Source organism: Neltuma alba, unplaced genomic scaffold, assembly GCF_004799145.2.
Source record: "Neltuma alba isolate B1F8T4 unplaced genomic scaffold, ASM479914v2 tig00012044_pilon, whole genome shotgun sequence".
NCBI lineage: Eukaryota > Viridiplantae > Streptophyta > Magnoliopsida > Fabales > Fabaceae > Neltuma > Neltuma alba.
This window is the reverse complement of record NW_021636609.1, coordinates 233,502-261,185: the sequence shown is the minus strand read 5'-3', so window position 1 is coordinate 261,185 and position 27,684 is coordinate 233,502. Positions and strand designations below refer to the sequence as shown.

The window sequence follows — 27,684 nt, the reverse complement described above, 5'->3', positions numbered from 1 at the left end:
AAGCAGGTTCCATTGACTTCTCAGGATTGTTAATATGACATGCAAACTGAAATTACGATTCAAATTAATTAATATAATATGAGTTATACTTGAATACGTTTTTACAAAACAAAAAAAAAAAGTTTGATAAAATTATTAAAAGGTCAATTTCAAAAGCTTCAAATCTGATTTTTTTTAAAAAAAGTCAAAAGCCATAAAGAAATTATTTCAACATTAAAGTAATTTTTAAGCAAAATTCAATTGTCCCAAAACAACACCAAATCATCATCTTTTCATCCAACCTTTTCGTCTCAACTGACTTTTGAGGCCAGAGAGAGTTATCCCGAACATATACTTGGTATACTCGTGTATCATAATATTATCAATAAACCCGACAGCAAATACTTCAAATCAAAATTTAGGCAAAACTCATGTCACTGTGCTGGCGTAAAGCAAAAACAAATGAATATTTCGAATCCACATTTGATTAACAAAAAATATACATAAGCGGCATAATGTCAATTACTATAATCCTAATTTTCGTGTCTAAAGAACAAGTAATTAGTAATTACACTTCCCTTGTAAACCAATCAGTTACCGCAAATGCTTCCAGACCTGAGAAACAGCAATTATTAGATAAGATCTATGAGAGCAAGCCAGCTGCTCACATAGATGAATAGTCCAACAAGGACTGTGAAAATAGAAGAGGGTCTATTCCATTTCATTAATGATAAAGAATATAAGAATGATCATCAAGGGTTTTAACAAACTTTCTTTCAGGAAGGTACAGTCATCAATTCTACTTTTGTAACATCTCTTTCTAGGAAAGACCATGCTGTTAGGATTGAGGTTTGGCAAATAAGAGGCTCTTTGGCTATTGGAATGGATGAGAATGGAATGTAAAAGAAAAAGATAAATAAAGTGACTAAAATGGGAAGGGGAGATAGGTCAACAGCGTTCAAGAGGTAGCAGGGATAATTCAGTTCAAATGAAAATTCTTGGGGTTGGTAGTTATGATTCATGAGGTCAGCCCCACATTTGTGGTATTGGCCTTTCCCAAGGGAAGGATGATAATAAGATAATTGTGCAACCAATACATTATGCTAAAATGGAGAGATCATTCTCATTCTTTAAACCTTGACTCTAACAACCAAACAAAAATAGGATTTCAAGTTCTCTGTGTAAAATAATATCAAGAAGAATGGAAAGGGTAATATCAGGCATTGAAAGTCTGGTAGACATGAATACCGATTAAAATAATTAAATACATGGCCGCAGCAGATTGATTAATTGGAATATTGATTAAAAAAAGGGAGGAGAATGAGAGTATTTAAAGCAAAAGAAGATTACCCGTGTCCAGGCAGTTAAACAAACTGCCACAGAGAGCAAGAACTGGGGGATTAATTAAAATCTTGTCATCTGCTGTAGCATTTGGGAATTAGTTGATTGAGAAACTAACTGCTCTGAACTCAATGAAGGCCTCATCATTTGGTGGGCGCCAACAGGATTAGCAAGGCCCTGTCTACTCACATCTTTAGTACTGTTCATACTTGGCTCAGGGTGTGAGGATTCCATCAGTGTACGTACCTGATGAGATATTGGGCAAGGACAAACAAAAAAATTATTTGTGTTCAGCGACAGAATCATCTAAATCAATTGTATGCATGGTTTCTTATACTTACCATATCTAGACGCCTCTTGTGAAGGTCATTTAATAGCTGTAAAATTGAAGAACAGCAAATTAAAATTCAGGCTACTATTAAAATATTTTGAAAAGGAGGTGCTTCTAATGGCTAATATACCCCCATCTTAAGTCAAAAACAAAGAGGGGAGGAGTATTTTAAGAATAATTAACAACTTTGAAACAGGTATATTGAATTAAATTATTTTATAAATTCATGAAGAATAATCAAGTATCCATTTAAAGTAATTATGCATCAAAGTTGCAGGAATTGACGTTAACCTTTATTTCCTCCCCTAAAGTGTGCGTGTGCGTGTTGGGAAGGGGGGTGTTTAAGAAAATCATTTGTTGCTTACAGGTTTGCTCTGATGCTTCTTTTCTTCACTTGAATATCCCGGAATTGTTAAATCCCAATTTTTCTCTGCACAGTAATTTGGGAAACTAAGTGAATCAACAAAATTCTGACATCAAAAAATGCTCTAAAAAAACATTTGATTCTGAATGATACAATTGTTTAGGCCAAGAAAATGATAAAATTATTGGTAGAAGGCTTGGGAATGATTTTATTGAATATTAACATGTTCTATCAAGCAAAAATTTGGACTTAAAAAAGAGCGCAAAACAAAAACTCATCATTCCATGTGTTGAACTTCAATTTTAATTGGAATAATGAGGGGCAAAGATTGAACTCTTTACCACTTAAGCTCTAAAACTATGCATAAACCGATGCCCCAGGCGAAGATTAAAACTATTAGGAGAAGAGTTGGAGATTAATCTATCATCTGCGGCATACAATCAATTATATCTCGTGGCAGATAAGAAGGACTTCAAGAAGTTAGGAATTTTTTTTGGGGGGGAGGGGGGAGAAAAAGAAGAAGAAGAAGGAAGGCTGCGAAGCATGCAAATTTTGAGAATCATGGTGGAGGTCTAAGCTTAAGAGAAGCTAGGATTGTTTCCTTCCTTTCTTTGCGGGATTTACACAAGACGGTGGACGTACTGCAGAGTTGATGATAGAAAATGCTGGTTCTGGTACTCATCAGTTCGATGTCAATGCTATGGATGAAAGACGATAACATGGGTTCGATAAGGCAAACATGGGATAGATCCATGTCAAAACAATTTTTTTAGCACATTAAGTAGAAGTGAAGTTCATGAGGCATCTCTAAAAATCAAGGTGGGAATGAAACAAAGGGGTACTTTTAAGAAGGAAAAAAAAAAAAAAAAGGTTCATCTAGCCTCTCTAACTCTACCTTTAATGAGAAAAGACTGACCAGGACATGATAAGCTTAGACCTGTTAAGTTTAAGCTTACCAGCTCCGCAGACAGTAGCGAGTTGCTTCATCAGTCATAATAGCCATAGGTTGACCAAATACGCAACCGTAAGACAAACCTAGAGATTCAGCCTAGTAATAGGTAAACCCAAGCATAGACATCACAGTGCAGGCTTAGACAATGTATAGCCTCACATGATTAGAAAGCAAAATTAGAAAGAAGCAATTATGGCAATCTTCCTTTAAATGTTTTCAGATACACCAAAAACTTGATCCCAACTATGCAAACCAACGTCTCAAAAAATTGCTTAAAAAAGAAGAAAGACAGAATTAATAACAAGACAAGCATCCCTAAGTCAAGCCACTACAAATCTCAAAGACCACTATCTTATGAAGAAAAATAATGGAGAAAAAAGCGGCAGAGAAAAACTCCTCACACCTGACTTTTTCATCGAGAATGCAGCCTATTTTCCCCCTTTCTGGGGTCAATAATCAAGAATGCAGACTTAACAATGCATAAAATATATAATTATAAGATTGAGATCATGTTAAAACTTATATTTTCAAACTAATCAGTCACGCTGATGGTAAAATTTGTGCAAGTAAATCGAATTAACAAGATATAAAACATGCAATGGCTGCTTTTCTTTGCAGGTGAGGGCACAAAAATAAATGACAACTAGTCAGTCAAAACTGACCTAGATGTAGCAATAAGTCCTTGGACTCCAAAGTTGATGATTTTCTATGCTTTGCTAAAATGCAGCCATGTGTTGTCACCTGAAAATTTGGAGAACAGGACAATCTTAATTACGACAGACAAATCGTCAGCCATAGACTTCAGTATCAAATAGAGAATGCAATATGGAAACTTACTATGAGAAGTTTTTAAATAACAAAAAAAAATTGTCCACTTATTCTATAACGAAATCCAACGGGGGACAACAATGAATAATGAAATTACAAATTTTGCTACATATTCAGCACAGTTCATTCACAAAGAAGAATACTGAACCTAAGATCATCCAGCACCCGGGGAAGCACAAGCACCAAAGTAATCAAATTTAACAAATTTTACCTTCAAGTAGATTGTCAATGTGTTTCTATCATGAAAACTCTAGTGACAAAAGTATTGAATAAAAGTAATAAAACTTGTAGTTGGCATGTTACTGCTAGATTTAAACCGACTTAAAGAAAGAATATAATCAAAACTATTTATCCAGGACTCGATTTGAAAAATGGGCACCAAAGTCTCTATATCAATGCCAAAAAGAAATAGAAGCCAGTACTATGGTTCTGAAACTATGCTATGCTCCTGGGAATAGTGATGATCTTGTAACAACAGATACCAGATAAACATTAATAGGTATAAAAGCATAGAACTTAGTAGTTGATCCCTTTATCAAATCATTCCAGTTACCAAGCTACTAATAAAGTCCTTCCTTATCAATTTCAATATAGTGGAAATTTTATATCAATAATCAAGGGGAAAGGAGGAAAAAAGACATGTTAGAATGCTTACAGAATCAATGAACTCATCAGCAAGTTCTAAAAGAATATCTATAACTTCAGGATCCAGCTTGCCCTGCGGATCCACCTGCAGATGAATAGACTACTAATATTAAATTACAATTGAATATATAAATAATAAACAGAACTTGTCAGAAAAATGATAAGGAGCAAGGATGACCTGCGCAACTAAATCCTGTATCTTTCTCTTCCCAAGCAGTTGGTTTGTTGCTTCTGTTCCTTGGCTTGAACTGCCCCCTGGTGTAGTTGTGCCAGATGCTGTAGCATCAGGCTGTGATCCTGTTAGACTAAGTGTCTTTTGGCCTGCAGGTCCTGGCATCCTCGGAGAATGCTGCTGCTGATGATGAATAGGTGTTTGTAGTGGAGACTGTTGTTGTGACTGCTGTTGTATTAGTTGCTGGTGCTGGTGCTGCTGCTGGGGCTGCTGGGGCTGTTGGTGCAGCTGATGCTGCCCCATTGGTTGTTGTTGCTGCTGCTGCACTAAGTGGGATAATTGCTGTGGATTCAAACCCGTAGTGTTTTGTGGCAGTTGAGTTGATGAAGCCAGCTGCTGCTGCAATAGTCTCTGATGTTGAAGACGCAACGAAGGAGAACCAGCGCCAGGCATCGCTGACATTTGCTTCAACCACTGTTGCTGTGTTAAAGAATTGTGCATCATTCCTGGCTGTCCATTCTGAGACAACCCAGGTAATTGAGAATTCATAAATGCAAGGGACGATGTCCTGGATAAACCTTGAACCTGTAGTTAACAACTCATAAGCATTGCCAATGTTATCTATATATGCATTACTAAGAAATTATTAAAGATTATAATATAAACCTTTTTTGAAAGTTGAACTATATTAAACTTATCGTAAATCATGTTTTCAATATACAAAATAGAATTAAGAAATTATTTCCCTTTTTTCTTGAAATACACACATGCCCTTTCTATATCAATATTCTTATATATTGCGCCTAATAATTGCAACAAACACCCCAGTTTTCCCCCTCGCCAATTAACAGGGAAAAGGATAGGAAAAGAAAAGAGACAACATTTTCAATTGAACGTATATACTATTTCTTAAAAATTATGGTTGACAAATACAAAAGCATCATGAGTAAGGATGATACAAAAATTAATTAAATTGTCCGATGATGTTGATCACAGTTAGGTAGCTGCATTCTGAAAGCATGAACATTAAAAGCAAAAAGTATATTAAATCCTAAAAGGTCAAATATGCATAGGAATTTTGACTGCATGGACATTTATAAGCCGAATCAACTAAGAAGAATATGGCATTATGATTCAATAAAAATAGAAACAAAAATGCGGAAACACAAATATTCCTATAGCAAAATTACAATAAAGTACACAAAGTAAGAATATATTATATTATACCTGTGATGTGTTGAGTGAATTTTGCTGTGATAGTTGCTGCCTAATTTGACCCTGGTTCATCCGCTGCTGCTGAGCATAAGCAAGGGCCCCGTTGGCTCTTAATTGTGAGCTGAGACTAAGTGAACCCATCATCCCCATTGCTTGCATTCCTTGCAGAGGTTGGCCAGCAGAATTACCTGGATGAAATTGTGACCCTTGGACCACCCCACTCTTCTGCCTCGGCTACAACCAAGTTCAAACTTACTTTATAATGAAATAAAACTATTTATATTAGAAGGCAAGAAATGTAAAGATATAAAATAATTAAATTATCACGTGCAAACAAAATACAAAGCATAATTGAAGAAAATGTTAAGCCAGGTAGGGTGCCTTATTTTTTCAAATTACATCATTTTCATATTTCTTTCATCTACTTCACATGTTGTCTTCTGCCTATAACTCCATAACCAGTGATGGGACCAATCATGAACTACAGCCAAGAAAAGCCTCTGATGTTATTTAACTACTCGGTCATTTCGCTTTCACACCGCTAAAAGAATAACCAGTCACTCACTGAAATCTTGCTTAAGATTTCCACCTTAAACATGTATTCCAAGATAAATCATCGAAAGTTAAGTATGAAACTTTGCCTCCCAAAATAGTGAAAGATGCAAATTAGATAGCAGCAGTTTGCACCATTTTTTCAAGAACCACTCATATAAAGAGACGCATCAATTAACATGAAGAATTCATCATACCGAGCCCAGTAAATTAAATTGCGCAGCAGCAGCACCCGGCAACATGGGCAGATGCCCGCTCTGTCCTATTAACGCTGACCGTGACAAATTTGAACCTCCTATTTGTTGCTGCGGCTGCTGCTGCTGCTGCTGATTCTGGAGCTGTGTTGGACCCGAACCACCAAAATTCACCTGCCCATACAAACCCGCTGGCTGCCTCATGACACCAAACTGTGCTGCTGCTGTTGCTGTTGAATTTGATTCAACCTAGACATTGAAGGTGATCTCTGAAGACTTTGATGGATTTGATAATTTGACACTGGATTAGCATTCACATTTTGAGATTGCTGCATCAGTGGTTGGGATTGCTGCTGCTGCTGCTGCTGAAGTTGTTGCTGTTGCTGCAAGGATTTCTGTTGATAATCTAACCCAGAAGCAGCAGGACTAAGCTGCTGTTGTTGCTGAAGCAGCTGTGGTTGTTGCTGTTGTTGTTGGGACTGAGGGTTAGAGATTTGGGAAAGGGGAGGAAGAGGAGGGGAAGAAATCTGAGGAAGGTGGTCGATTGAAGGAGATTGGGAAAGATTAGAAGGTGATTGAATTTGTGGGTTTGAAGAAGGATTTTGAGCAACAGTAGTTGGGTCCATCGGGTTTGAGGAGGATTGAAGGGGTTTGGGGGATGATGACGATGCACTTTCTGCCATTAATATTGCTTTCGAGGCGGTCTCTTCCCTCCAATTGTGGTTGAGAAGAAGGAGACAAGCGGGGTGGTCTCCTAAGCAGGTCAACCCAATTCCTCTCCAGGCATGGCGAAATTGGGGATAAAGAATAGAAATTGAGCAGCGAGACAGAGAAAAGGGAAGAGCTTGAGAGGAACGAAACGGAGAGGACGAAGAGGGAAAGAGAGAGAGCTCAGAACCTGAGAGGAGGTTGAATCTGGATCGTACACGTCAGCAGGGAGTTTCGGTTTATCGGCCTTTCGTCGCCGGATTGAGAAACACAGTTTCACAGAAGGATTCTCTTTTGCCCTCCTATTTATTTTTCGACCATATGCAGACTGAGGAGGAGGACTGAAGGAGTTGGATTTGGAGGATCAAAGAATAAAAATAAACGAATATCAATACTAAGAATGGCTATAAATTATAAAAATAGGAGTATAATATTTTCTGGAAAAAAACTATATAATATTTATAGTTATTTGATTTCGCTCTAGTGACAATGCAACATTGTGTTATATTTTGAAATTTAAGAGGCACATCATCATATTTTAAAATTTATATATCAACTCAGCAATCAAATATTTATTAAAGAAAAAGTATAAATTTTAGTTCTCTCTCCTACTTATTGATTTAATTTGTAAAGTTCATTAACCAAGTTATATTGTCCTAGTTTATCAAAACTCAAATATACAAAATATATGCAACTTAAAGAAGTATTTCAAGTCCAAACTTCATTTTAAACCTGCTTAATAAATAAGATAAACAGCCTACTTTTGTTCAAATTTACATATATCATATGTTAGGGGTGTTCAATTGTCTTGTTCCACGATCTCATTCCAATCAATTAGGGATAGGATGGGATAGGACAAAAAAGGTTTCGAGATGAAATAACTATAAGACGGGATAAAATAGTAATTAAAACAGGATTGAATCGTCCTTTGTCCCAAAGTTTTTTTTTTAAAAAATATTTATTAATTATTATTATTAGATGATTTAATTCACTTATTAATAATAATTATTTTTATAGTGACTTTCTGCTTTTTAAGTTATAATGTTATCTCAACAAAATCTCTTTTTTTAATCAAAAATTCATAAAGCATGATATAATATTTTTTTATGATTTTTTTACCGTATTGTTTTTACATCTTTTTTATATTATATAATTGAACTTTCTACATAATATTTTCTTTAATAATGTTTTTATTTTTAAAAACATGACAAAAATATTAAAACATTAAAAAAAATTCATACCAAAATTGCAATTTTTTTTATAAAAAAGGAACGAAATCAGGACGAAACATGGGACAGAAATCTGGTCCTGTCCTATTCCTATTCATGCCTTGCTGTGCAGTTATTGCATAATATAAGAAAATTAAAATTGGATGTAAATGAAATGTGTTGGTCATTTGCTACTAAGTACATTGGACAAGTTTTCTCAAAATTAATTCAACTTTTCCTTAAACAAACCTAATTCAACATTAAAATTCATAAGCTTGTAGTGGACGGATAATACTACCTCTATTTTAATATAAAGTTAGTTTAATTTTAATTTATTATAAATACAAGACCACAATCTATCTTGTCTCTCGTATTTTTTTTTTTTAAGATAATCCTAGTAGTTGCATGTTAAAGATTTTTATCAAGTAATAGTTCTAATTAACACACATTATTAACAAAAATATTTTAAGAAAAACAACACTTATTTATTACAAATAATGTAAGACATTTTAAGAAGACTATTTGAATAAACTAATTAGCATGAAAATTTTTCAATAGATAATGAAAAATAAGGGATCCTTAAAAGATAATGAAGGATCTTGAGAAATACTATCTCTGATCCTATTTATAAAACCTCTTTTGTAGACTATAAACAAAAACTTATAATTAAAACAAAAGGTAGTAAAATTTCCTTAAATGGTTGAAGGATAAAAGAATTTTATGAATTAATATAATGTGAGATAATGGCTAGAGGATGTAGATTATTAAAATAAATCTAATTGAAAGAAGGCGTATGAATAATTTGAGGATATTTAAATGAGATCATAAAAGACAAATTAATTTTTATGGAGTTTAAAACTCGGGCTTTAAGTTAAAAGGGCTACCACCAGATAAAAGTATATAAATTTTAATATGCCATTGATAAATAACACCAAAAACGCTAATTAATGACTTTTGACCTATAGCCTTGTCAAAAAATATGAAAAGCATAGTTAAAAGAAGTTTCGTATATATTTAAAAAGGGAAAAACAAATATACAGAATATACTGTACAGTATATACTATTTGGCTTAACCCATTGGCTTTGATTGTTCCAAGGCGGAGCTCGCCTACAATAAGGAACTACTCATGGGATTGGCAAAGAAGTGGTCGCGGCAAATCAACTTTTCTTGACTGGATTTGCTTCCGAACAGATTCTGAAGCAAGGAAGGGGGCCCATCGGGTCTACTTTCCTGGATCTTCCTTACAATAAGGTGTCTATCCAGAACCATAATGTCCAGAAGAAATCTACAGCTCTGAGATATCACAAGCGAAAAACATATCAAATTCAAAGATCAAAATTGCTCTTTCTAAATAAAGAATGAAAAACTGTTGGCTAAGAATATCAGAATAAATTTCAAGAAAAAACTTAAGTTGGGGGGGGGGGGACCTGTGGATTCAGCACTTGCATTTGATGTATAATTGCATCCTGAAAGATTAGAAAAAGAGAGACGTCAGTAGATCTGCAAGATTTCTTCCTTTTTTGGTTGATCCACATTAATGGCAATTTCAGGGTGCACCCAAACTTAAGCTACATAAGTCCGTTATGCATTCACTGAATTCAGGATGCAACCACTATCATTCGCAGCCTCATTATGAACACTCATTTAATTCACTCAAGACATCGGGAAAGAGAATTAACTGTTACCTCCAATATCCCAGGATTTTGCATCACAATTCCAAGCACACGACGTCTTAGTCCCTTTAAGACAACTTGGTTCACTGTCCCATCTCCATTTATCCATGGCAATATTGGCACACGTGATCCACCAGAAGAAATTTCAGCTGTTCCTTTCTCATACTCAGCTCTGGACAAAACAGCTTGGTCTTGCATAAGGCCTTTATCCTTATGGCAAGTCTGATTTTCAGAATCCGCATCCCCACATGGAAGATTAAGAATCGTCACTTTGTGCACTTGACCAGAGCTGTTGTTTCTCTTCCTCAGCAAATTAGCATGACTACCATCTTGTTTCTCAGGTTCGTAAAGCTTGCGTGTAGCATCACTTTTCTCAATGGTCTTTATTGAAGAAGGTAGTTGAACAGATGGATGAAAACCAGACACAGTGGTCAGAGAGTACTTGCAGCGGTATAAAACATCAACAACTCGAACAGAAGCATAAGCATTGACCTGCCCAGAAGAGACAATATCAATAAAAGCACATCTGTGAAAATATTGACATATACTCAAGGTTAACAGGAGAACCTCCTTCAAAATGTATGGAACTACAAAAGAATACAAAATCAGATTCAAGTGAGCTCTTGGATTTGTCGTTGCTCTTTCCGGATCTTTCATCTACTTAACCTATTTGACGCAAGAGAGAGGAAGAGACCATTCCCTCTCAACAACTGCAAATTTATAAAATCATAGAAAGTGTTGCTGTGTTGAAGAATCAAATCACGTCACAAAAATCCTTGTTAACTCAAGCTAGTGAATTTACAACTTACAAAATTGAATATCCAGACCCATAGTTCTAGGATTGATGATTAAAATCATGAAAAAACAGAAATAGAGAAGTCCAAGACAATATTGTAGTGATTAAAAATAGAGGAGACCAACAAACACCAGGATTCAAGTAATGATCAAAGATTCCTAAACGGGCAGTTGGAAGAAACAAGTTAATGGCAAAAGGTATGCCGCTAAACGGGTGAACGCGTATATAATCCATAAATGCACATGTTAGCACTATTCTCAAAAAGGCTAAAGTACTTTCTTTGATCCCTTAACTTTAAACAATATATTTTCGGTTCTTCAACTCTAAAACCATTAGTCTTGAATGAAGATTTTTTGCAACAATTATGATTGTTTTGAAAATTAAAATTAATATGTTAAAATATGAAAACGTTCTATCAACATTCAAGATTTCCATATCATCATTTCTTGTTAACAATTTTAGGATTAAAAGAAAAGGTATACTTTTTAAAGTTAAGGGACCACACCAAAATCTTATGTGAAATTAAATGACCAAATGTATACTTTAGCAAAAACTGACAACTTTGCAGTTCATAAAATTAATAAATACCCCGGCCATTAAAATATTCATTAGGGAAGGTAGAGGTAACCTTAAAAGCTTGTCCAAATGCTTCTAGAGAATCAACAATGATTTCATCTACATCTACTCCTGAAAAGAAAAACAAGAACAATTTCAATGCAATTCAACTAGTTTTCTCTTTGCGTGGAATTTGAGTTGAACATAGGCTTGGTTAAATCCCAGAGTAACTATACCTGGCAAATTTATAATTCGAGAAACTTCTTCCATGCTCAAACCTTGGTCACCAGCCTTCTGGATGGCAGCATAAATATCCCTGAAGACCTCAGCAGAGATTACACTGTTCTGTTCTTGATTGGAGGGAACCATCAATTGCCTTGCATAGCCAGCCATAGCATCCCAAGATGATTCACTATCATTTTCTTCTATGGATACAGTGTCACATGAGTTGAAACTTTCCAGCATATGTTCAGGAGGAGGATAATTACAGCTTTGTTCCTGGTTTAGTTGAAAAATCCCCTCAAAAGGCTGTCGACCGATTAGAGTATCTTTATCCTTGAACAACTCTATAGTATCTGCTCCTGAAATTGTTGCACAGTGTGCAGATATTACAATACCAGGGAAGCCCTTTTCCCGACGTGAAATAACTTCACCTTCTACCCCAAATATGGACTTCAGTTTCTTAGCTTTATCACCAGACGAAGACTCACAAACATCTGCCTTACGTTTTGAATTTCTCAAGTCTTCAGCCTCTCCAACACCATTATCTGGTAGGCATGGTGAAATAGAAAGTTCCCCTGATGAAACTAAAGCAAACAAATGAAAAATGTCTCCACACTGTAGGTCTTCTGCAAGGTTTGCCCCTACACTGGTGAGGTCTTTAACTCTTTCATGGAGCCAAGTAGAAAATTTAACAGCCCTCCTTCCAGTGTTAAAAGGAAATGGCGACTTGGAAATACCATGTAAAAAGTGTTGTGATAGCTCAAAAGGCTGAGTTCCATTTCCTCCAATCTGTCAAATGAAAAAATAGATAGAGTTCAGAAAGAAAAAGACAAACGACAATATAAATGGGTCAACTAGGTAGTCAAGAAAACGTCTTACATAAATAATAGCCAAACAATACTCTGATGATTATTAGTCTGATTCACTAGTGGTAACCCTAAGAACTACTATACACTCCATTTCAGCCAATTAGTTATGGAAGAACTGTGATGCCCCAGGATGTCTTTCTCCAATCATGTTGTCACACTAGTTTTTTGAACAAAATTCAAATAGGTGGGAGGTGTAAGCAGTGCAAGATGAGAACCAGGACCTAGTAAACTGAGTCCCAAGTCTAATGTTAGTTATATAATTATTACTACCATCAATTGTTTATAATTATTTCCGTCCTTCGTTATTTCCTTATTTATCTCCTAATTAGAATTAGTAAGGATTTCTTCGCAAATTAGCTGATTGAGCAGGATATGATGGATCTGTCTTCTGTTACCGTTGTCACACCATATTTATATCTCATGGCATCAACGGAATAAGAGCACGATAAACAGGATGCATTACTGTCCTCTTTTTCAATTCCAAATCTTCACGTAACTTTACCATACTTGCCATTTCTTTCAGACAAGTAGTAGTCATTATAACTGACTGTAATCTAGTGGGATAAGGCTTTTGTTGTTGTTAATGTATCATCAATTCAACACAAGCATATAAGCATATCACAAGACAAATAAGACTATCTGAGCCTTTACCATAATTTTCTTCTCCCTAAGGTAGTTGAAAGCAGCAAATAGATCATGCTCAGAATAACGCCGGAGAATGTCAGCCAGCAGGCTTGATGCCTGGGGGTTTGTTGAGGTGCTTAAGAAAACAAGCTTAAATAGCTCCACTGCATTTGAAACAGCCAATGATTCATGCACTTGTTGGTTAACATTGGCCCTAAGATTTAAAAACTTAATTAATTTTTTATCAAGACGACGGCGACGTGATCTTTGGGGGGGAAATGCACGGTTCTTCCCATCATGGCTCTGGATAAGCTCACCAGGAATGACTGACGGAGTTGCTTCATTTTCCTGAAAATCCTGCCACAAAATTGATTTCTATAGTCAGACATAGCATAAGATTTAGAAAGTAAAAAAGCATTCAATGAAGTCTTTATTTAATTAAACAAAACAGAAAAGAAGAAATATGCCAAGTCAATTTAATGAAGCATTTTCTATTATTGTCTGAAGTGTTAGAGATGTACATATCCTTCAGCATGCGCATTTGCAACTGACCACCCTTCATTTTTAGATCTATCTTTCTCAGCGGAGGCTTCCAACTCAGCAATCTTCTTGCACCTAAGGACCTCATCAAAGGCTATCTTGATGCTTCCGTTCTCAAAGTCATCCCAAGCTTCTCCATTTAAACTAGTTGCTTGAGTTTCAATGCTATGGCTAAAATTATTAACAACCTCCTTAGATGGACATCGCACAAGCTGTCTGCAATCATCATTCTTCAGTGACATGTTCTGAGTCTCTTCCAGGTGTTTTGCATAGCGTTTAGCAAGCAAGTTACAAAGTCTCATCACGGCTTTCCTGAATCTTAAGTTACGATTCAAAAAAATCATTCTTTTCTGACAGGTTCTAGGAGGTGCTGGAAGATCAGGAAGTGTAGCCCAACAGGTGCGATGATAGTGTGGACCAAGAACAGCACGGTTTTTAACATATTGAATCACCAAGCGCCTAAAATAAGACATCAAGCATGAGATAGTCAGACAAGGCCACATTAGCGGCCACAAGGGAGTAAAGAAATATAATACAATGAATTCTGTTGCTGATAGAGCAGGAGGCTCTTATACACCATTAGGCTTTATAGGGATTTTATTATCACCACTTTGAGCTTTCTTTTTATTTTCAGATTTGCAGCTTTCTCATACTCCAATCAGCTTTAAATTCTTCAATTTCTAAAAAATCTATGTTTATTCAGAAAATATTGAAAATAAAGAAAACATTTAATAAAACAATCTAATAGATACAAAAAAATCTACCAGCATAATAACAAATATTATGCTCATGAACTTTCATTATTGCCTGGCAAATTAAAACAGTCAGCTGTATGACTCGTTGGTCAAAGTTGGTATGTACATACAAATTGTCCATCTTCAAATAGCCCATAATGTAACACCAGTATCAGAAGTATAATTTTTTTTTTTTTTTTGGCTTACCATTCATCAGCCTTTCCAAATCATTCTTACCTATCGGTTTCATCAGACCATAAGAATCTTCTTTGCCGTCTTGGCTTCATTTTTGACAAGACACACTGGTTAATAAGGGAATGACAGTCTTCAGTGTCAGTTTCATGATGATCATCCTCCCTAAACTCATGCATATGAGTTGCATGCTCCCCTGAATCAATACTCATTGCATCTTCTTCTCTGTGAATCCCCCCAATATCAGTTGCTGAATCTATACGTGCATGCTTTGCCAGCCTTGACTCTGAAGAACCTTTTTTCCGATGGCGAGATGACCTACCTTTTTGACCTAGTGAAAGATTCTCACTCCCTATATCCTCATTTGCTTGGTCTTTAGACTGATTCAGACCATAGCGACGCTTGCTGGAGTACATACTGAGTACCTGCAAGGGGCATTCAGAGACAGAGAGAGGCAGAGAGACATCAATAAGAATATAAAAACAATAGTAAACATTGTATCAAGCATACTGAATGAGGGGTGGAAAGGGAAGGGGTTGAGGGGGGGGGGAGCACCAATGAAAGTGTAATATAAAGATTTTAATTCACTTTCTAATAAATATGATATTATGTCAGATAACAGAAGTACATAGATGGGGCATAAGATATGCTCCTCAGATTGCCCTTCTAGAATGTTTCATGGTTCTCGGGTGTTCCCTGAAATCAGGATATGATGCGGGCATAACTAATAGCAACATAGTAGAATAAAGTAGGAAGTCCCTCGTCACTAGTTATTGGGGACAAACTGAATGCCCATTGCTTTTACAGCAAATACAAAGATAGATACCATTGACACTACCCAGAAACATGGCTAAAAAGTTCCTGAATCTTGAAAAGGGTGACAAATCATTGACAGCACCCAGAAATAGTGATTCATAAAGGGCCATTTTTTTAAAAATGAGAAATGAGAAATGAGACACTAAGGCATTAATTTGATCAATATTTGGCCACCAGTTAAAGTTAATTTTCAGTTGGTCCATTTGACATCTGGTGCATTTCCTTCAAAAAGGGGTCTTATAGCATTGATGTTATCACAATAATTGGATGCAGAAGAGTCAATTTGGAAACTGAACTTTTTCATCGATTCCGTCAACTTGTATGAAGGATAAAATATATTGCAATATTGTTTTGATTGCGAGCAATAGCCATTGCCAGTTGTTAACAGCTTCTATATGAGTAAGGTTGGAATTTTTGAAGGATAAGTTTATGCAACACAATTTATTGTAGGATAGCAGAATTTCAAATTAAAAAAATTTCAGAATTAATAAATGAAATTGAAGTCATCCCTGAGTTTTGATGTGATTACAGAACACCATTGCGGTGATTAGTACATTTTGCTTATCAGGATCAAGAGCATAATTAAGAAATTAGGAAGGCAATTTTTGAGTATATCAAGGGTGTAATTTGTTGCCATCATCATGGGCAGCGAAGGCCTTGTCTTATGAAGCAAACCCTTTGGACTTTGGAGATATAGGGAGGACCAGAAATTCATTTTATAAGTCAAGAGGGAAAACAATAGGGATAAAGTTTTAAATGTTACAAAGTTATCTGCCTAAAACAAACTAACCTGTTCCAAGGTAAGATTTAGATCCTTAGCAATCTTCTCACATTCCTTGTATGAAATTTTTCCACTTGAATCATTCTTCATTACACACTTCAAAAGCTCCCCACGTTGTTCAGATGTCATAAGGCGAGTAGAGGCCCATGAACGGAAGCGGTAAACCTAACAAATGGAAACAGAAAATTCACCATCTATCATCTGAACAGCCCATCAGTTGCATCAAGGCAACAGACTAAGTTCTTTATGTGTGGGCTACCAATTTTGTCAATAAAAAGCAGAAAATATGTTCAATAAAAGAAGCCAATCATGTAATGCTAAGTTGTTAAAAAAACAAGAGAAATTTCACAAGAAAATGAAAGACTTGCTTTGTCCATTTTAGGACTGGAAAAATATACACTAGACCACGAATATAAATATACTCATAAATAAATAATACTACCTCCAATCCTTAATATAAAAGCTAGTTGGGGGTGGCTTTGATCCTAAATATAAAACCTCAATAGACTTTGTCTCCCAAATTTGTAATTTTTCTCTAAAATATCTTCCATTGATTGTAAGGGGTTTCCACCAAGAGGTAGTTCCAATGAACATGATTAAAGAGTAGTTTAAGAAAATCAACACACATTTGTTATAATTAACCACCATAACTATTTTCCTTAATCTCTCCAAATTAGTTATCTAGCTCTTATATCAAGGACCAGGGATAGTATAAATAAAAAAATTTTGACAGCAAGAGTGACAATAACTATCATACCATCATTAATAGGTAAACAAGCTTCAAGTTCCATTTTTTCGTCATAAGAATAAATTCACTATTAATAAGTCTCAATTGTTCATTGGAGACTTGGAGATTACCTCAGGAACCACAGATCCAGGGAATGCAAATGAAGCAGCTTTCTGATCAGCAGCAGCATAGCAATACTCCAATGTTTGCCAATATTCATCAACTGCATCTCTATTAGACAAAACAAAATCATGCCTGATTCTTGGTCGAAGATCAACAGAAAGGAAACTGAGAGATGATGCATCATTTGAAAGGGGCTCCTCGATGTAAGGCCTAAGCTCCATCATGTGAGTAAAGGCACATGGTGTCATGACCCCATCTCTAGATTGTAAATCAGTTGCAATCCGAATCAACTACAAAAATAGATCCTCTATCAGGCATAGTTCAGCAAATTAACAATTTTATAGTCTTACTGCTCCATATTTGAACTTCTATCTTATTGTATTTTTCTTACAGTTCCCTCTTTTTATGTTTCTCTTTTGCAACATCCTTTTCAGACTTCTCAATTCATAAGAAGGGAAAGGGAGGACTCCCTTATTTTACAAAATTAGACATGCTTTTCCGGGCATGGTACAAAGTCAGAAGAGTGCACAGCCCCATTCAAATCCTATGAATAGTGCAGCTTTTTGTATAAAAATAATAATTATCAATATAAAAGAACAAGATAACAGCTCCTGCGCCACTGCAGTAAACATACATTAAATTCAAACATCTTAATGAAAGTGCAACCAAAAAAGAATTAGAAAAGAAATCAAATCACTAAATTTATGAACACCTTAACTAAATATGAGTTTCAAGATGCCAAGAACAGGAATATGGAATGAGTCAGCATAGTATGTTATTGATTGCTCCACTGCTGATACTCTATGACCATATTATGGGGGCAGCAGCTTAAAGGAATATATTTGAAAAACACATTTAGCAATAACTGAACCTCAAATGACTTCTAACCAATACCTTTAACCGGCGTAAAATGTCAATAACTAATGATAGCCTTCCAGTTGCATGAGTATCCATCAGACTCTTGTACTCCTCAGCAGAAAGATCACAAAGACGTAGACTCATCTTACACTTCTCAATCATTTCTTCATATTTTCGTGTGGACCCAGCCACTTGTAAGAATAGCTCAAGTGGAATCTCATTAATTGCAGCTTCCAGAGAAAATAATTTGCAGCTTCCATGAGGATTATTTAGCTCATTGACCCATTCTTCAGATGATGAAGCATCATTATGGCTTGCTGACCTACTTATATAATCCCATAGAAAACAGTGAAGCAACTTTGCCCGAACCATTTTTGCCAACACAAATCCATTAGCACGCATGGCTTCTGCTTTACCAGGTCGTCCATCTGGGAATATCGAACTTTGACTTTTCTGAAGATCCTCCATTACAGGTATAGATTCATCATCCTTTCTCTGAGAAGTGCCTTGACTGCGAATATACCCATCAAATGACCTCGCTCTATCTCGAATTTTATCAAATAATTCAGGACAGAGAGTTATGGATGGATGCACAACCACTACCCATTGTTTTTGCCCAGAATATTTAGTAACAACAGGGACACATACTGTGATCAATTTGCAAAGCCCATGTTCCTGAAGTTTCTTCAATATTCGATCAATAGTCTTCCTATCCATTTTGGCACACTTGTCCTTCTCAAGGCTATTGAGCCACCTGTGCATTTCAGGTCTCAAAATGAACTTTTCATGCTGCAAAGGGGGGAAAAAAAAAACAATGTTTGTAAATAATCCGATGCAACAAACTCCCAAATGAATTTAGTAAGGTAGAAAATCACAAGGACCTCTAATCTTTCAAGTATCCTTTTTGCCCTTTTAGTGCTGTTCACAGTGAAAGAAAAACTTTGATTTGGTCCAGAGAAAAATAATTTTGAAACATCAGGAGGTGAAGTTCTTGTTGATGCTACAACCCCCTCAGCTGTAGCACAGACTAAATCACAGAGGCTGTTAGAAACATCAGGAGGCGGAGCTCTTGCTGGTGCTACATTCCCTTCAGCTGTAGCACAGACTAAATCACGTGTGCCGTTAGAAGCTGAACCTTTTGGATCAAACCCTTGCTGACTGGCAAAATTATCAGGTTCAATATTTCCAGTAGATCTACATGAAAGCTTGGCATTAGTTCCTGAATCTTCCAATTGTCCAGGGCCACCTGGATCTCCATTGGGTATTGGATCAGCATTTCCAGAAATTACGATTGCAGAACTGTCGGCCACATTTGGGACCAAAGCTACATTTTCATCAGGCTTGTGAATAAGCATAGCTTCTGGTTCAGGATTGAAATTCCTAGATGTCCAAACTCGAATTGTCTTTGATTTTTGACATTGTTCCTCCTGCACTTTCATTCCAAATCTATAGCACATGTTTAGAAGTCGATTGTGGTTTTTCTTTAGGTCAATTCCAAGCCTCTCACTGATCTGTTTACAAAAATATCAAAAGAACTTAAAAGTGGAAGGCAGCACTTTGCACATGTAGGGATGCATATGGCTTCATCCAAAGAGAGAATATATAAAAGGGAAAAAATGGTGAATCACACAGCAGCTGCTCAACTGTGAAGTTCACAAACTCACACATGACAACTGGCAGTTCCGTCACAGAAAGAAAAGAAACAGTAAGTTTAAATAGATACTTTTCTTTTAAATCCCTTTTATTACTCCTACCATGTTGCTATTTAACACACATGCAATTGAAGAGGGGGAAATGTATATATTAGGTTCTCAGCGATCTTCAATTTTTTTGTTTGTATTTGATCTTCATTTTAATTCAATAATGTCCATGCTTCAAACGGTGTAGGCTTTAGTTTTCTTAGCTTTAAAAAAAAATAGTCTCAGTAAGCTTTTGCACAATTTTTGTACGTGCCATCAGCCCCTGCATCTTTTGATATATCCTACCAATAAAGAGAAAACAAAAATCAAATGCATACCTCTTTTAAACTGATGCCATCTGATCCTGAAGTATCAATAATGTCAAAGATTTGATGCTCTAAAGGCAGCTCCACAAACTGTTCCATGACTTGGCATTTCTTCCCAGAGTTCAAGTTTTTGTCTCCGTTCTCAGATCCAGTGGCTCTTGGATCAAGCAGCCGCAGGCATGCCTCAACCTAGAAGCAAGTAACACCTACAGTTAGACCACCACCACAACAGAGCCATTCAAGTTATAAAAAGAGATACTGGCAAAAGCATGAAAAGTATCAAGTACTAGACAGATCACTACTTAACATAAGAATACTAAAATAGGAGCCTTCAGAACTGAATAGGCCTTTGGCTACCCATACGATGAATATTCCATCTAAGTGAGTATTAGTATAGTTGTAATTACTTCCATGTTATTTGGAATGATGTTGCTAGAACACATAACCACTAGATTATTTTTGGTAACTGACAGTTGGGAATACATCTTGCGATTGGTACTTGGAAATTCAAAAGAAACAAAAAGATGTAGACAAATAGTAAATAATGATAGTGTCACAATCTCCCTGTTTCCTTTCCTGACTGTGTACACAAGATAGATCATTTTCATTTATACTAATCGAGAGAACAGAATTGTGGCTGGGAGCTAACATACAGGTAGAGCGTGGAGAGACAAAATAATGAAGCAAAAACTGTCAGGCTCAAAATATTAAAACTCAGTCCCTAAATCTCATGTTTATAATTAATCTAAGAGAAGAAATGATCCAACAGATTCCCCAATAATCCCATAAACAGCACCCTACAATAACTAAATATCTTCTGATTAATTTCCCAGGCAGCTCACTGCTCACCCAATCTACAATTCTCATAAACATTCTTCTATCAGTCATCGTTACCCCGTTTCATTCTTTCTCCAGTTAACAGAAATTTGTGAACGTATTACTAATGGAATATTTGATCATAATATTGCAACAACTAACCTTGCCATTTACTTTGGCATCAAACTGCTCCACAATATTATCTGCTTTCAACCTGTGCAAAATCTGCTTACGAGAAAAGCAATATGACGCAATTAGTGGTGAAATTTATCTAAAAAAACAAAATAAAAGGCATCAATAAGGCATCCATATTAAAATTTACTGCTGTCTAAAAGCAAAACAAAATCTAAAGTTGGAGTAGATATAACTAGAATATACTTCTCGCCAAGCCTTGTGCTTCGAAGGAGATCCACAATAACCAAGATCCCTCTTAATATCAGACACAACAAGCACCTGCAACAGAAAGATTATCAACAAACCAAAACATCAAAATCTATATATGATTCTTTGGATGATAATCATTATAACCAAAAAAAAAGTTGAGAACAACCTTGCCATTGGCCTTTCCTAGTTTGCCACAGATAGCTTTCATTTGAGGTGCATAGTCCTTTATGTGGATGTCCATCTCTCCACTAGAATTTCCATTAGCACCCTCTAGGTTCTTCAATTTCTGCCCTGCTGTAGTGATTTCAAATCTTTGATGAGAGCCAAGTTGTTTTGCGTAGCGATGTAAGTATACTAAATTGGTAGATACACACGGCAAATTTTTTAACTCCCCATCAGCACATGTTTCTTTCTTTCTTTCAAGAGCAGACTGCTTCACAATCAACCCTTGGCACTCAAGACTCCTTAATACATAATGTAAGTTATTTCCTTCAATACGCAGCTGCTTACTAAGTTGACTTTGAGTGATTCCATGTGATCTGCAAGTTTTCAGTGTCTAAATATTCATTTCTACAGAAAATAATACATAAATAAAACATGAGGAAAAAAGAAGCAAAAGATCAATAGTGACAAAGCACTATTGAGTACCAAAAAGAGAATGGGACGTTGGAAATAAATTACAACTGACAAATCACAATTGACAAAACTCTTAAATACACCTCTAGGAATTTAATCCTCTTTTCAGATGGAACTCAACTCCAAATGGCATTCAAATTCAAATTAACAATAATCCAGTAAAGTGTAAGTCTAACCAAAGGACTACAATTCAGGAAAACAAAATGGTAAGAAAATGGAGAAAACTCCTAGCTATTTGAGGGGCTAACTCACCCAATAAACTCAGACGCCCCTTACCTGATTCTACTAACCTCAAAACCCACAATGTATACCTCAATCCCTCTCTCAGTTTCACATCTCAAACTCAACAACTCATAAATCAGTCACATGCTTGGCCCATAACTTATAAGGCCATCACTTTACCTACCCCTTTCTCCTGCAATGGTGCGAAGCTTCATCAAGAAAGACAAGGGAGGAACTGCCAATCTCTACACCTACCAAGGGAAAGCCAAAAACACAATTTTAACCCATGATGAATACAAGGCCTACGTAATACTATTGAGAACACATTTACTGCTCTCTAGCCCTTGCCGTGAGTGAACTCCACATGAATGCAAAATTCCACCTTCTGATCAATGGTGAATTGCGCAATAGCTATCAAATGTCAACTTGATCTTCTCAAATATAATAAAGGAATATCAGACCAGCAGTTTTTGTGGGTTAGCACCATTTTAGGAGTAAAAATTATTCATACGTCATGATACCGAGGAAAGATCAGATCATGCAAGTATTGATATTTCCCCCGTTAATGACCATTTTTTAACCACAAAGAAAAACCAACTTGAGGCGCAATCAGACATCTTGAACAAATGTACAAGCCCAGACACACACAAAGCCCAACAACGAAAAAAATACCAAAAATTACTTAATATGAAAGTCAAGACGTTCAAGGGTAACGAACCTGGCATTAGCAAGCAGCTCAAGGATGCGCATTTGATTTGGAACCAGAGAATTTGATTCGTAAAGACCAAGAAAGTTGTCTCTGAGATTCCGTTGAGAGACAATCTTTAAATTAAGCTTCTCGGCATCTTCAAAGGACTGAATTGAAGGGTCGCCGGGACTGCAAGCCTCATTCTGAACCTCAAACCGGAGCGTCGGAATGCGCAAGAGGCTGGTCCATATGGCTTTTTTGACACCAGAAGAGAGGTCGAGGTTCGAAGATGAAAGAACCGGTTGAAGTCTCGGCCAAAGCGCAGCAAGTTGGAGTCCATTTTGAAGCTGCGAGCAAATTTCTTCAAGTGAGGCATTAATAACCGAGTCCATGGAGACATCAGCGCGGGAAAGATATTTATTTCATGAGAAAATATGTTATTGCCGCACAAGAAACAGCAGACGGAATGCCAGCTCCGACGCAATGCCGGCAGCACTTTCGCAGGAATTTTTGTGACTTTACATCCACCGGAGCCTGTTTGGTTTCAGCGAGAGAGTGATGCGCCGGAGGGAAGGAGACGACGATTGCGTTTATTCGCGCGAGAAAACCACTAGGGCAGTTTGTGTTCACTATTTCACTTTTCAACGTTGTGGGCGGTCTCCCTCTGTCCCTGCTAGACCATCGTGGATTGTTTGCATCCTCTTGGAGAAGGGCGTTTGGTCATCCAAATACCTCTTTCATCTTATCAGACTAGAAATTTAATAATTTATAAATTTTTTTATTGTGATAGATAAATAAATTTGAATTATTAAAATACAATTTAGACAGTTGACGCCTGTAATTTGTAAACCATGTAAAAATAGAAAAATAACGATTTTATAAGACATTGAATCTCAACCATTGAATTCCATTTTTATGACAATCTTCCGAGCAGATGATAGGAGCGCGGAGGTTAATGTGGAAGAGACAAGGCAACAAAGTCAATAAAAGAAATAGAGTTGTTAACTACACGAACCTCCTCTATTACTTAAGTAACAACTATCTATGTTTTTCTTATCTCTAAATATAAATCATATTTATAAATTATCTTAAATTTTTATAGCAAATTTTTTATTTTGCTCCTTATTAGTTACTTATTTTAATACTCTGTAAAGTCGTGAACTGCACAAACCTAATACTCCCTCCATTTCTCAAGCAAAAACTATCATTTTCTTTTTGTCTCTGAATATAAGTAATATTTGTAAGTTATTTCAAATTTTTGTAGAAAACTAAATTTTTTATTTTATTCCCATTAATTACTTATTTTAATATTCTATATTTGTTATCTCATCTTCCAAATCATCATCTCTCTTCATCATACATTCTCTCGTTTTTATAATTCTCTTTATTATAATAATTTTTTACCCTATCTCTTATACTCTCTCTCCCATAAATAAGGGTATTTGGGGAAAAAATTCTAATTTTTATATATTTATTGTTTTTAACCATTTTTGGTTAACTTTTTGATCTATGTTATGAAATCCAAAATTGCTTATAAAAAGAGACTCAAGGAATACTAAATTTTTTAAGAAAGGCTCTATTGCCAAGGTCATTGATTAGGATGCTGAAGGCTGTTTTGAAAAAATGACTTGTTTTTAATTGGGTTTTTGGAAACTTAAGAATGAATAATTTGATTTGTGTTTGGATTATAAATATTATGAAGGTAGGAGTTGCTTGGATTATTATTAAAAGAACAAGTTTAATTGTAAAATAACTGAAAATGGCATAAATTTTATTAAATAATGCTACTCCGATCCTTACTATAAAAGCTAATTATAGATTCAATTTGGTCATAAATATAAGATTTCAAACCACTCTGTCTTTTACATTTATTTATTTTATCTCCAAGTATCCTTATATAATAATTGCACATGTTAAGTGATTCTTATCAATGAGTAGTTTAATACACATGATTAACAAAAATATTTTAAGAAAGACAGCATTTATTTATTACAAGTAACTAATCTAATTAATTTTCTTATCTACAAATTAGCTGTTTGGCTATTGAATTAATTATTAAAGACAATAGGTAGTATGTAATATTTTTGTCTTCAACTGTCCTCACTAAGGGCCTGTTTGGGATAACGGTGAAAATCTCTTACAAGCATGTTTTATGTAAACTGAGACAAAACTCACTTCACATACTTATCTCGTATTCCGTAAATCACAATTAAAAAACTACTTATAAGCTGTTCCAAACAAGCCCCAACTCACAAGCACAACAGGATAAGCCATAAGGAAGGTTCAAGTGTTTTTGCAATTGTGCTTAAAATATTATCTTCTAATTCATAAGTCAAATAGGTCAAAAATTAATCCAAACATGCATTTAATTTCAAAACTGCTTATGGGTTCAATAAACCACTTTTCAAGGCATTTATCGTGTATCCAAACATGCTGTGAATACCACAATACCACAAGCACGACTACACAAAAAGCCATGAGGGGGAGGAGCTTCTCAAAGCGGGATTGAAACCAACTTTTGACTCATATGTTAGGTGAGCCAAAAACTTCTCCAAACACAAAACTAAGAGCCCAAGCATATTTAGGGTGATGAAAGCTATTTATTCAGGATCCAATAGTGTATCCAAACAGATTCTTGAAGGCCGCATCCACATTTTGACAAGGGTAGATCTTTGATTCCCAGGCTATCTTTATGCCTGCTTGCTTTTATATTCTCCCAAGAGATTAGATGCGTTTTCCTCAGAAATACAGTACAGGTTGTATGCGGACTCTTAAAATCTTACAATAGAAGTCTTATAAACTTTTTTTATTCGTGCAAATAACCATCTTCATATTAATTTATCTATTAAGTAGGAAGTTTAGGCTATTTGGGTACCACCTGCGTTAAGTGGTTTTCCCTTCAGTTTCTGGTAAAAAAAAAAAATTATCTATTATTTTACCGTAATAATATAATATTATATATAACTTATTTACGTATGACTTAAAATTGGGAGAAATTATCTACACAAAATTCAATATTTCATGAGGATTATTTGGGGGAAAAAAAACAGAGAGAGACTTCATCAAGTAAAATCTGTATTAGATTGAGAAGAAATACAAAGACAACAACCAACGTTATCATAATTTTATGACAACAGCAAACAAAGCACCCCAAATATAAAACATGCAAAATCAAAAGCATGCTGTGAATACCTTTAACACTGAACTAAGCCTATTGTTAACTTGCCTCCTTTCTTTCCCATATTAAAGAACTAGATTTTACCTGCTGTCCTTACCGGCTGTTCTTCTGGGTGAATCAAGAAACTCTGTAGCTGGCTTTGCAGCAAAGAAGACAATGGCTCTCCGAACAAAAATGGTCCTGACGTTGAGTAGACAGAAACGGGGCTCAAACACAACGCATAAGAAGAAGAAGACAATGATACCAAATGAGGGGGGATTTTGCAATTTGAATAGAAACACAAGATCAAGCCTTGGACATTGCAGAAGGAGGAGGTCATGAAATTATGTTGGGGTCTCCTAACAAAGCCCAACCTCCCATGGGTGCAAATTCTACGTCAGAAACATAGGTGTGGGGATTGCTTTTGTTGGAGAAAATCTACTGATGGACACTTTAACATTAAATCTGCCGATCACATGGTTTATCATCGGACAGAGCACCACAGTAAGAAAATATGGCGGTGGGATATTCGTGATTCCTGAAAGAGCAAAATTCTCCATGTGGCAAGGCTTTTCCGAGAGACTCTCAACGAATTCACTTGAAGCATAATGTGGTGTTTCAAATACTGCTGAGTGTTCTTTTTGAGTGTAATAGAGAGGAGTCAACACTACATATTCTTTGTGATTGTGTAAGTGCAAATAGTGTGTGGATGTCCATTATTAACCCCCCTTACTACTGTGTCTTGTTTAATCTTAATTTGCAAGAATGGTTGAGATGGAATATCACCAGTACACTGCTGCAGAGTTATTGGCTATTTGAGGCAGGATTGGTTGCGTGCAGAGACATGAAATTTTCACAGATCAAGCTTTTCCACAGACTCTTTGGAAGCTGTTCAACGATTAATGTGGGATAGTGGAGACACGCACCTTTTGTGTAATGCGATAAATGAGACCAGGCTGCTCCTATTTTCTACATGGCACATTGAAATCTATCATACCCATGGGGAAGCATTCAAATGTGCAGGCTATCTTGCTAAGTCAGCAAATGGGTCTAGCAGGAAATTAGGTTATCTTCAACAGCCTCCAGACTTCTGTATGGCACAAGTTGCTCTGGATCTCAACGATGCCAATATCCCTTTGAGCAGATGTAATGTTTTTTTTTTCATTCAAGAGTTGCTTGCCTTGCTAGTAAAAAAAAAAGAAGTTAACTTTATTTTTGATTTCCTTTGAAGGTCATTTATTTGTAATTTTATTCTGATTAAATTTTACCAATAATTTTATCGTTGCTAATTAAGTTGATGACAAATAATCAAATTACATTAATGAGATAAAGATGGGTCCAAACTGTCCTATGCTCCTGTTTATAAGTTGAAGAGAATTATTTTTGTCTATTAGAAGTCACATAATTAAATTGTTGGCATGAATAAATAATTTAAAATTTATATATATTAAATAGAAATAAAATTAAAAAATATTAATTTAAGAAGATGGAAATTTTTCTTGGTATACACTATGATGTATTTTATTTTTTTAGGTACATTTATTACTTTAAAATATTTTTTTATCTTGATATTGGGTGTATTAAAAATATTTTTAATAAATACTAGCCATACTTCAAAAATATTTTGAAGTGTTGAATGTATTAAAAAAAGTTTTAAGATACTTAAAAAAAATGATGCACTATAAATACTCTTTTACGCAGAAAATATTTTGGATACTGGTTAATTAGGAGGTGTTTAATAATCCTTAAACGTACTTTTTAAAAATATTTTTTCAT

At 35.6% G+C, this 27,684-nt stretch overlaps 2 protein-coding genes across 4 annotated transcripts; both read right to left on the bottom strand.

The window, feature by feature from the left end:
* Positions 1 to 329: 329 nt before the first annotated feature.
* Positions 330 to 7,586, bottom strand: LOC114721544 (transcription initiation factor TFIID subunit 12b). Its single transcript, XM_028907380.1, is given in 10 exon segments — positions 330 to 594; positions 1,330 to 1,566; positions 1,662 to 1,697; positions 2,017 to 2,081; positions 3,630 to 3,708; positions 4,451 to 4,525; positions 4,619 to 5,197; positions 5,840 to 6,061; positions 6,577 to 6,791; positions 6,794 to 7,586. Coding segments are annotated over 9 exon segments (1,917 nt in total). The 5' UTR covers positions 7,257 to 7,586; the 3' UTR covers positions 330 to 594; positions 1,330 to 1,383.
* Positions 7,587 to 9,354: 1,768 nt separating this feature from the next.
* LOC114721542 (uncharacterized) lies at positions 9,355 to 23,391 on the bottom strand. 3 transcript variants are annotated; one of them, XM_028907371.1, is made up of 17 exons: positions 22,782 to 23,391; positions 21,372 to 21,744; positions 21,200 to 21,274; positions 20,984 to 21,046; positions 20,018 to 20,194; positions 18,882 to 19,511; positions 18,037 to 18,789; positions 17,151 to 17,432; positions 16,302 to 16,457; positions 14,741 to 15,120; positions 13,751 to 14,228; positions 13,257 to 13,586; positions 11,751 to 12,525; positions 11,588 to 11,646; positions 10,176 to 10,655; positions 9,918 to 9,956; positions 9,355 to 9,783 (listed from the first exon to the last, which is right to left on the bottom strand). In XM_028907371.1, exons 1-17 carry the CDS (start codon positions 23,141 to 23,143, stop codon positions 9,598 to 9,600), a joined length of 5,598 nt encoding a protein of 1,865 aa, XP_028763204.1. In that variant the 5' UTR covers positions 23,144 to 23,391; the 3' UTR covers positions 9,355 to 9,597. The 3 variants fall into 3 exon arrangements, with proteins under 3 accessions (XP_028763204.1, XP_028763206.1, XP_028763205.1); XM_028907373.1 differs by lacking the exon at positions 22,782 to 23,391 and having other exon boundaries at positions 21,190 to 21,274; positions 21,372 to 21,499; positions 21,580 to 21,664; XM_028907372.1 differs by lacking the exon at positions 22,782 to 23,391 and having other exon boundaries at positions 21,372 to 21,499; positions 21,580 to 21,664.
* Between the last annotated feature and the right edge of the window lie 4,293 nt (positions 23,392 to 27,684).